The 10,009-nt window shown below is 41.2% G+C and overlaps 1 protein-coding gene across 2 annotated transcripts; it reads right to left on the bottom strand.

Annotated features, from left to right (window-relative positions):
* Positions 1 to 5,269: 5,269 nt before the first annotated feature.
* Positions 5,270 to 9,735, bottom strand: LOC141432868 (uncharacterized). 2 transcript variants are annotated; one of them, XM_074094673.1, is made up of 3 exons: positions 9,134 to 9,735; positions 7,876 to 8,001; positions 5,270 to 6,722 (listed from the first exon to the last, which is right to left on the bottom strand). In XM_074094673.1, the coding sequence occupies exons 1-3, from the start codon at positions 9,529 to 9,531 to the stop codon at positions 6,599 to 6,601; spliced, it is 648 nt and encodes a 215-aa protein (XP_073950774.1). In that variant the 5' UTR covers positions 9,532 to 9,735; the 3' UTR covers positions 5,270 to 6,598. The 2 variants fall into 2 exon arrangements, 1 of the variants encoding a protein (XP_073950774.1); XR_012451876.1 differs by having other exon boundaries at positions 6,801 to 9,735.
* Positions 9,736 to 10,009: the final 274 nt, after the last annotated feature.

The raw sequence follows: 10,009 nt of genomic DNA, 5'->3' as shown, positions 1-10,009 counted from the left end.
TTGGTATCACTTTGTTTTAGTGTAATGTAAGGTTGTAATGTACCTTGTATTGCTTTTGTCGGTTTCTACAAAGTTACTCGACTGCCGCTTGTGATCACAATTATTTCTGTGTTTTGACTTGTGCGCCGAAATGATTGAATTTAATTATCGTTCTATTCAGAGTTGGGAGGTTTACTTTTCTGTTACTTGTGTTACGTTTTACCGTCCCCGGTTGTTATGTCGAACGATGTATTTCGCGAGATGTATTAAATGTTAAATTGGAGGTACAGGATAATGTTTTCTTCTTGTCTACTCTTGTTTTTGATGTCCGGTCAATCGTTCAGAGTTTAAAAATAATATATTGCTTTAGGAGGTACTACACGTTTACTTTACATCTGTTCTTTTACGGAAAAACATTTATTTATATTTTTACCCGTAGGATCACTATAAACAGATTTAGATTAAGGCTGCCTGCTATTTTTATGTAGACATGGACTAAAGGGTTTTGACTAAAATTATACATAATATTAGGTAGTAATGACAGAAGGTATAACATTAAAAGCCCGAAGGAAGATTGTTTTCCAAGCATTGCCCGTACAAATAATTAAATAATCTCAAAAATAAAATTAATCAAAACGGTTTATTCTGCAGCTAGAATGCTAAAGGCTCCTTTACATTACCAGCACCCAGACTTGCGGTAGATATTGTAGATTTTTTCATGCGCATCTCGATCCTGTATTGTAGTGATCACTTTTGTACTTTATCACTTTAACGTCATGTTTGAAAAGCCATACGCAATTGTGTAACGACTGGAAGCGACAAGGTACAGAAATGATCACTTATTTATAACGTTGACTGTACATATCCCTTTAATTTTTAAATCCGTCTTACTATAGTGTGAAAAAGTATTAAAATTATACGCACACACTCAATATTTCTCATTAATATAAGTAACATTATCAGTTGGAATGTTAATTAGTTAATAAGTGTTATCACCACAGAAGTCGGTTTCAAATCATTGACAGGTTTTTATAGTTGTCAGCAGATCTTATTAATGGCGGTTATGAATGATTCACAACGTCGAACTACCTTTTTAGGGTTCCGTACCGATGGTTACCCCTATTGCTGCCCTATTGAGCCCTATTGCTGTAGCTTACGAGTCCGTCCGTCTGCCACACAGGTTTTATAGCCAAACACTACATTATTTTTTACTATATAAATCTCGCGACAAGCCTTTTTATCATATAAATTCAATTATTAACTAACTTAATACCTAGGTAACATTAATTTATAAGCCAAATATATACAGGGTGTAACCTAACGATGATCCTTTACTTAAACAAGTGATAGTGTTGTTTAAACTGAACAACTTTCTCCAAGGAACATAGGTTGAAAAACCATTTTTTTCGCCTTTCCATAGTAAGTCGGTCAGCTAACCAATACATTTTGTATGGGAGTCTGATTTTTTTTTTCGTTTTTGGACCTATGTTCCTTGGAGAAACTTGTTCAGTTTAAGCAACATCACCTGTTTAAGTAAAAGATCATCGTTAGGTTACAAACTGTATATTTTTTAGAGCTTGTTTTTAAAAAATATTTTTATTTTTATTTTTTGTTTGTATAGATAAGAAGAGCGGGTTCTGTGTGGTAAAATAACATAATAACTATGGCGAATAAACGTAGCTATGGTGCGCGATTAACAGCGGAGAAGCAAAGTAAAATTATTTTATTTCACTAAAGAGACGAAATAGGAAAGACCCAGCCATACAACGCTATTTCTGAAAAATTACTATTTACACTATAAATTAGAAGTTTTATATAGATCCGCTAGATCGCGCTATTTATAAACGTAAATACGACTGTGGTGGATACCCAGATAAGATGTGCTATCGAACCAGCGGAATCGTGACACACTGTCCTTTTATTTAGGGTTCCGTACCTCGAAAGGAAAAAACGGAACCCTTATAGGATCACTGTGTTGTCCGTCCGTCCGTCTTTCTTAGGAACGCGTGGAGGTATCAAGCTGAAATTGATATCAAATATTCAAGTCTACTGTCCCTTGCAGCTGTGAAAAAATCAAACTTCTAAGCCAACGCAATCAAAAGATACAGCCGTTTACGCCGCATATTTTCGAAACTCACAAGGGAATCAAAACCTACAGGGTACTTCCCGTGAACTCAGAATCTTGAAATTTAGTACGAAGCTTATTTTTTTTTTTAAACTTATACTTAGGAAATAATTCACGTGATTTGTTTTGTATTTTTTTTATTCGACTGGATGGCAAAACGAGCATGTGGGTCTCCTGATGGTAAGAGATCACCACCGCCCATAAAACATCTGCAACACCAGGGGTTATTGCAGACGCGTTGCCAACCTAGAGGCCTGGGATATCCTCACGTGCCAGTGATTTCACCGGCTATCTTACTCTCCACGCCGAAACACAACAGTGCAAGCACTGCTGCTTCACGGCAGGATTAGCGAGCAAGATGGTGGTAGCAATCCGGGCGGACCTTGCACAAGGTCCTACCACCTGCAAACCTACCTGTATACCTATTTCCCCTCTGCTCAGCTAAATATACTGCGAATATACTGTTCTACCATTCCGACCGGAATCCCCATCAGTTTTCTACGAATCAAGCTCCGCGTGAGGGTTTGTTTGTTATTTCAAAACACCGTAACGCTTCCATTTCGACATGATTATATTTTTATTAACTTCCCGAAGGAAAAGAGGTTATCTTATCACGTTTTTGTTTATATGTACATGTCGGCGCGATCGTAAAAATTCCGCCAGATCACCGAAATTCCTAGGCATATCGTGAAATGCCGCCATTTCATGAATTGGCTAAGGGACATCCGTCATATCTTTCATTAACTGACCGTTTACGATTTGCCTAGTGGACGTTTAGGCAGATCATGAAATTTCCTAGGCATATCATGAAGCGCCGCCTTTATGATTTGGCCAGTTTAGCAGATCATAAATTCCTAGGCATATCCCATTGAAACGCCGCCATATTCGCGTTCTGGCACTTCGCGGCCGCTGGCCGCGGCACGCTCGCTTCGCTCGCCTCGGCTTGTGCGTCCGTGATCACATTAATACTAACCACTCCTCGCTTCGCTCGTCGTACCTAAATTTTTCTATATAAATAAAATAACAACTAGTGAATACTTTATTTACCAACAAAATTCTAACCTCTAAAATACGGGCAGAGACGTCCATGGTTTTTTTCACATTGTGCACAGAATCCGTTTGATTCAATAAAAAGAACGGAGCTATGTTCAAAAGCTTTCTTTGCACTTCTATTTGAATTCAATCACTATTTTCAGCTTTTAAAGATCATTTTGTTGCGACGCCGACATTTTTCAACGCGCTTAAACAAACACGGGCGGTCAGCTGCGTCACGGCCGCCAATTTGCATACGTAGCTGCCACCAGTGGCCAATAAGAAACTATTTTACATGTGCCCGTATAGAGCTAGGATATCGACGAATGCGTTGCTCTAATCGATCTGCCGTATTATTTCTCAGGCCACATCGTGATATGCCTGGCCAACGTTTAGGCATATCATGAAATGCGGCGTTTCACGGATATCCTAGAATTTCGTGATCTGGCGGATTTTACGATCGGCCGCGACATACATACGTGTTATGGCGATGCGTGTAAGTTTAAAAAGCAAGTATTAAATAAATAATTAAGGGGCAATTGACACCAATAATTGACCTAGTCTGTAATTAAGAGAAACTTGCACTATGATATGGTATATGGGTAGCAGGTAACCGATAAATATCTATATGTAATACCTTTAAACGATCAATTTCTTGAATATATATATAATATACTTATATCATCAGAATCTTGGAAACGGCTCCAAGGAATTCGATAAAATTTGTTTTTTATGGTTTGGTATGTCGGGGCGGGGATGACAAATTCATTTAGCTTGGTCTTATCTCTGGGAAAACGCTTCTAGATTAGTTAGATATAATAATTCTTCTATGCGTGTGTTTGTCACCTAACTTCTCCTAAACAACTGAACCGATTCAGATGAAATTATGTGTGTATATTTCAAAAGGTTCCTGGGATTCGAGATTCCAAAATTGGATCCGTAGAATGGCGCTGTTGTCGGTGAGTTATTGTATTTAATGCAGTGCTGCTTTTCCGGGCAGGACAACGTCTGCCGGGTCCGCTAGTTTTATATAAAACTAACCACAAATGATAATAAAACAAAAAAAAGTTACTTAAGAATTTTCATTCTTGCGTCCCTAAAGCTGCAGAAGACCGCGTCAAAAGTCACAGTGCTAGGAACATCTATTGGGGCATACCCGGCACTTGGATCTTAAAAAGAGCAAAAAAACTATTAGACCTGCCTAAAAATCCTGACAGCGTTTTAAGGAAAAAAATTGATAACAAAAAAAATTGAACGACTACAAAAAACCATTAATTTACTACTAGTCTTGAGTCGGTGCCTCAGCACGAGCCAGCAGGAGTAGACCTATAGTCGTCTTACACTCGCCTATATACTGGGCTTCAATCACTACGCTGGCTCGTGCTGAGCACGGACTTCGACTGGTTAGAAAATTATTTTCATGGCTTTTGTAGTCGTTAATTTTTTATGTTATGATTTTTTTTCAAGTTTTTTCCTGTAAATTATCTAAGATCAATAGTTTAATGTGAACTGCTCCTCACCTTTTACGAAAAATTGCTTTTTACGGTGCAATACGTTCAGTATTAAGGAGTCTGGTGCTTCACCACCTGTTTCCATTTCCCCATATTTATATTACGATGACCATAAATTGCTTAGCAACTGCGTTAAGTAATTGAAATTCAAACCCGTGAAGTATTGTTATAGTAGTAGCTCTGTTGGTCAAATGTGGTCTTCATCATCAAGCTCCACTTCACCATATGATGTTTTTTAAGAGCAAATGCCACAATTACTACTAAATATATATCCAAATTACCCCTTTATAAAATTCCCTAAAAATATTTGAAGAGTTTCTCCTCGATTTACCTCGATTTTATTTATTTAGGATCTGTTGGCAATTCTCGCCCTGAGAACTGCCGGTGGGTTGAATTGATAGATGTGCGTGCGCACCCTGCGTCGCTGCGTTATACTTAGACCAAACCGCTGGCCTCGCGGGTTCGATGTGCAGGCCGCGCCTTGGTCGTCGCTGATGATGCCGATGTGAAGCAGACCCTCTCCGAGCCCTGGGATCGGTCTGGACAGCTGCCGCCTCCTGTAGCTAGCTGCCGCCGGTGTCTTGTGAAGGGTTGAGGTTATGACGATGAAATCAAACTGCGATTACGTTCACCACTATATTATCGCGTTACTGATACCGTACAACTGTTTATATCTATAAATATGATTCAGATGATCTTAGATTACTTAATGACACGATTTGACACTGAGAGCTCCGCTCTGACCCCGAGATCGCTATAGACGTCCAACGCCTCTCAGTGCTTTTGAATGACTCCCCGGTCGAATGACTGACCGGTCCATTGACATACATAGGCTGTCAAAAACAATAAAAATGATTTAAGGGTCCATCACACATTCCCGTAAAGTGACTTCTACACGACCCGACCTACGATGTTACGTTTTGCGTAAACATTTCCTGCCAGGGCCAGGCGAAAGATGGACTGAACACTTGCAAGCACTATTGACTCTACTTACAATAATATTGACTTATGATCTACTGATAAACAGCTGACAACCTATGACACTTAGGTGTAGCACATGAATAAACGCTCTACCTATCCTGAAAATGTAGGTATACAATTGACTATGACTTATCCTAAGAGTTGAGTTATCCATACATTATACACATGAAATGAACAATATCCATTAGACTGAGGGTCTACATAAGAATACACAGGTAAGTATAAATAACAACAATATCAATTGGTGCCCTACCAATAAATAGAAAAATATGATTATGATTGACCTACGTTATATTCAATAGGCAATTTACACAGTTTGACTACTGGGCGTATGAGTTCGCCACCTTGAGTTTTTAATTTAACTGACCTGACAATCTGGTCAGTTCCCTTATACACTTCAATGACTCTACCACGCCTCCATTGTAATGGAGGTGAGTTCTCATCCTTAATGAGAACCAGATCATTCAGTTCGAGGTTATTGACTTGAGAATACCATTTATTACGCGCTTGTAAATTATTGAGATACTCAATATGCCACCTTGACCAGATTGATTGATACATTTTTTGAATAACCTGAAAACGTGATAACCTCGACGTCTTAGTGTCCTTCCAATGTGGTTCCGGTAGAGCTACTAATGGTTGACCAATGAGAAAGTGCCCCGGTGTGAGCACTTCGAGATCTGACGGATCCTCACTCATAGGAACTAACGGCCTTGAATTCAATATGGACTCTATTTTTGAAAATAGAGTTGATAGTTCCTCAAACGTGAAGATAGTGTCTCCAGCCTCTCGTTTGAGTAAAAGCTTGGCATGCTTGACAGCTGACTCTACCAAACCAGACATGTGAGGAGCTCCTGCTGGGTTGAATTCCCAGCGAATATTTTGACGTGCAAATTCCCCTTTGAGTACAGTTTCATTATTGACCAGAAACTGATTGACATCACGCAGGTAAGAATTAGAGCCAACAAAATTAGTACCTCGATCCGATCGGACGAGTGAAGGCAGCCCTCGTCGGCTGACAAACCTGGTGAACGACGCGATGAATGCCTCGATCGTCAATGCTGAAACCACCTCGAGATGAACCGCCTTGGTTCCTAAACAGACAAACACACATAGGTAAGCTTTGACTGATTTAGCATTTCTTAATAAACTACTCTTAACTAAATATGGGCCTGCGAAGTCTGTCGCAACGCCTGAGAAAGGCCGTGCTGCCGTGACTCGGTCAGCCGGTAAATCTGCCATGAATGGCGGTTGAACCGATGAATTGAATCTGAAACAAACTAAACATTTCCTGATAACCCTTGAAACTTGACGCCGGAGTGACGGAAACCAATATTCCCTCCGGATTATAGCAATGAGCGCGTTCGTCGCAGCATGACAATATGACCTGTGATAGTATTCGATGAGTAACTGACCCCATTTATGATCCTTAGGTATGAGATATGGATGCTTTGCTCCATATGATAGAGCTGATTTACGTAGTCGTCCGCCGACACGCAGTAAGTTTTCGTCATCAACGAAAACGCTAAGCTTCTGCAATGATTTACAGACCAGCTTTCCTTGTTTGACCATAACAATTTCCTCCTTGAAAGCGTCTAATTGAACTTTACCTATCCAATGTTTAGTAGCTGCACGAATCTCGTCCAATGACAGTGTAGACTGAAGATTCCTTTGCTCCCTCGGCAACTTGATATTTTTACAAAATCTAAGTATGAATGCACTGACATTGATTAGTTTGCTATATGAACTGACACGTGATAAGAGTGCGTCTTCCCACGACTCTACTGGCGTAACAAAATGAACTAATTTCTTGAAACCTGGTAACTCTTGAGGTATAGTGACTGGTAACTTTGGCCACTGGGATTCCTCCCGCATCAACCAATCAGGTGACCACCACAATTTAAATTGAATTAATTCCCTTGCGGACATTCCGCGTGAAGCGACATCTGACGGATTACGCTCTGATCTGACATGACGCCATGTGATGTGACGTTTGGACTGTTGAATGTCCTGTACCCTGTTACATTCAAATGTTTGTAACATGTGAGGTTTGGCCTTGAGCCATGACAAAACAATACTGCTATCTGACCAAGCATTGATAGTCTCTAACTGAACAGAGTCGTCGTACGAATCTGCGACGTGATTAAGCAGTTTGCATACCAGGTGAGATGCATTGAGTTCCAATTTTGGAATCGTCTGCTTGGTTTTATGTGACGCGACGCGTGATTTAGCAATGACTAAGCTGACCTTGACATGTCCTGACGCATCCACCGTCCGTAGATAGACGCTCGCCGCGTATCCCAGCTCCGAGGCGTCGCCGAAACCGTGCAATGAGTATGAAACGGCGCTCGGTAGTGAGACACACCGTGGAATCTGTAAATGAGACAAATGATTGAGATCCTGCGTAAGTTCGTCCCACTGATTGATTTGATTTTGATTTATCGGCTCGTCCCAGTTGAGCCCATCCGAGAATAATGACTGTAAGAATACTTTGAATCGAAATATGACTGGTGCGCAATAACCACACGGGTCGTACAAACGTGCGATTGTACTGAGCACGCTACGTTTCGTAGGAGGGTGACCAAGTGGCACGTTGATTTGATATGCCATTGAATCTGACACTGGATCCCATTGAACACCTAATACCTTGATGAAACTTTTATCCTCAGTATCAAATGAGTGTGGCAGCTCGCAATACTCCTCCGGTAAGTCACGCAATAGCTCCCTACTATTGGACGACCATTTACGTAACTCATAACCTGCGCTCCCGGTTAGCGCTATGAGCTCTTGCTTGAGCTGTTGAGCCTCTGCTACTGAGTCTGCTCCTGTGAGGATATCATCAACGAAGATATCTCGTCGCATGACGTGTGCTGCGTGTGAATTCGGATGCGATACCTCCCAATCGTCCGCTAGTAGCAACACCGTCCGTATAGCTATGAATGGACTTGACCTCAGCCCGTAGGTATTAGTATTTAATTCATATACCTGAACATCGTGTGACGGATCCTCCCTCCAGAGGATTAATTGATATTTCCTATCATCTGGGTGAACAAATGTTTGACGAAACATCATTTTGATGTCAGTAGTGAATACCACTTGATGACGTCGAAAATTTAAAATGATTTTAGTGATATCATTTTGAAGAGGTTGCCCAGAGTGAAGGCATTGATTGAGTGACACACCTGTGGACGATCGCCCTGATCCGTCGAATACAACTCTGATTTTATCGGTGCCTCGTTTGAAGATACCGTGATGCGGTATGACAAAATGTTCTGAGTTAAATTGAAAATCCGATTTTGACATATGACCGAGAGTTTCGTACTCTCTCATGAAATCTTTATACTTGGAGGCGAAAAGTGCGTCCTTAGACATTTTTCTCTCCAAAGCTCGCAACCTTTTCATTGCAAGCGACCTTGATTCGCCTAATGATGAGCGTGTTGAAAGTAACGGTAACCTGACTATGTATTTGCCGTCAGGCAGACGTTGAGTAGTGGAAATGTACAACCTTTCGCATTCCATGTGATCTGGATGAACTGCAGGCTTCGAAGGCGGCTCCTCGACCTTCCAAAACCGCTCGAGCACCTCCTCGAGTCTAGTGGCGTGCAGGCCGTAGTCCTCCACGGACGTACCCGCTGACTGTGATGACGTCACCGCTGACTGGTGAGTCGAGGTCAATGAACCCATGATGACATGCCCAAAGCATGTCCCGTAGGCTGCTATTCCTGGAACGTGAGTGGAAATCTTTGAACCATCGAGTACATAATTTAATATGTCAGTACCTAAAATGATGTCCACATCTGAGGCTTTGTCAAACTTGCCATCAGCTAATATGATATGTGACAACCGTAATTGATCTTTGAGCTGAGTGTCATATGATGGAATGTTTCCCGTTAGTGAATACATGACTGAAGCTATTGTACTAATGATGGGTACCTGTTTACCTACAGGTTTGATTATTAATTTGACTATTGAACCAGGTACCTTTACCCTTTGCTGACCAATTCCATAAATATTATTACCATTAGACTGTTGGTGTAATTTTAACCTTTGAACTATTGACTGTTTAATTACTGAGACACTCGCCCCGGTGTCGAGTAAGGCCCTAACCTTAAATAATTGCCATCACCTGATTTCACCATTACTACCGCCGTGGGACAAATGGTGACTGGTAATGACTGTGTCACACCAACAGTGGTAGCATCTCATTGAGGAGATGGTGGGGATTGTGGAGGAATGGGGCTGATCCGCTGCCCATACCTCAGTGCCTGATACTCAGACTGAGCCCACTGTGCCCTTGCCCCTACCGGAGGCCTTGGCCGGTAAGCTGCCATCGCCTGAGCTGATGGAGCTTCCTGGTACAGTGGTTGAGTCACTGGTACAT

This window comes from Choristoneura fumiferana, chromosome 11 (genome assembly GCF_025370935.1).
Source record: "Choristoneura fumiferana chromosome 11, NRCan_CFum_1, whole genome shotgun sequence".
Classification (NCBI taxonomy): Eukaryota; Metazoa; Arthropoda; class Insecta; order Lepidoptera; family Tortricidae; genus Choristoneura; species Choristoneura fumiferana.
This window is presented reverse-complemented; position numbering and strand designations above follow the sequence as displayed.

Coding starts and splice junctions, on each gene's coding strand:
- LOC141432868 (XM_074094673.1), bottom strand. CDS start 9,531: ATGTATTCACTAACGGGAAACATTCCATCATATGACACTCAGCTCAAA. Junction 8,002..9,133: donor GATCACATGGAATGCGAAAG/GTTGTACATTTC, acceptor TCTCATTTACAG/ATTCCACGGTGTGTCTCACT. Junction 6,723..7,875: donor ATGCGTCAGGACATGTCAAG/GTCAGCTTAGTC, acceptor TTGTCTGTTTAG/GAACCAAGGCGGTTCATCTC.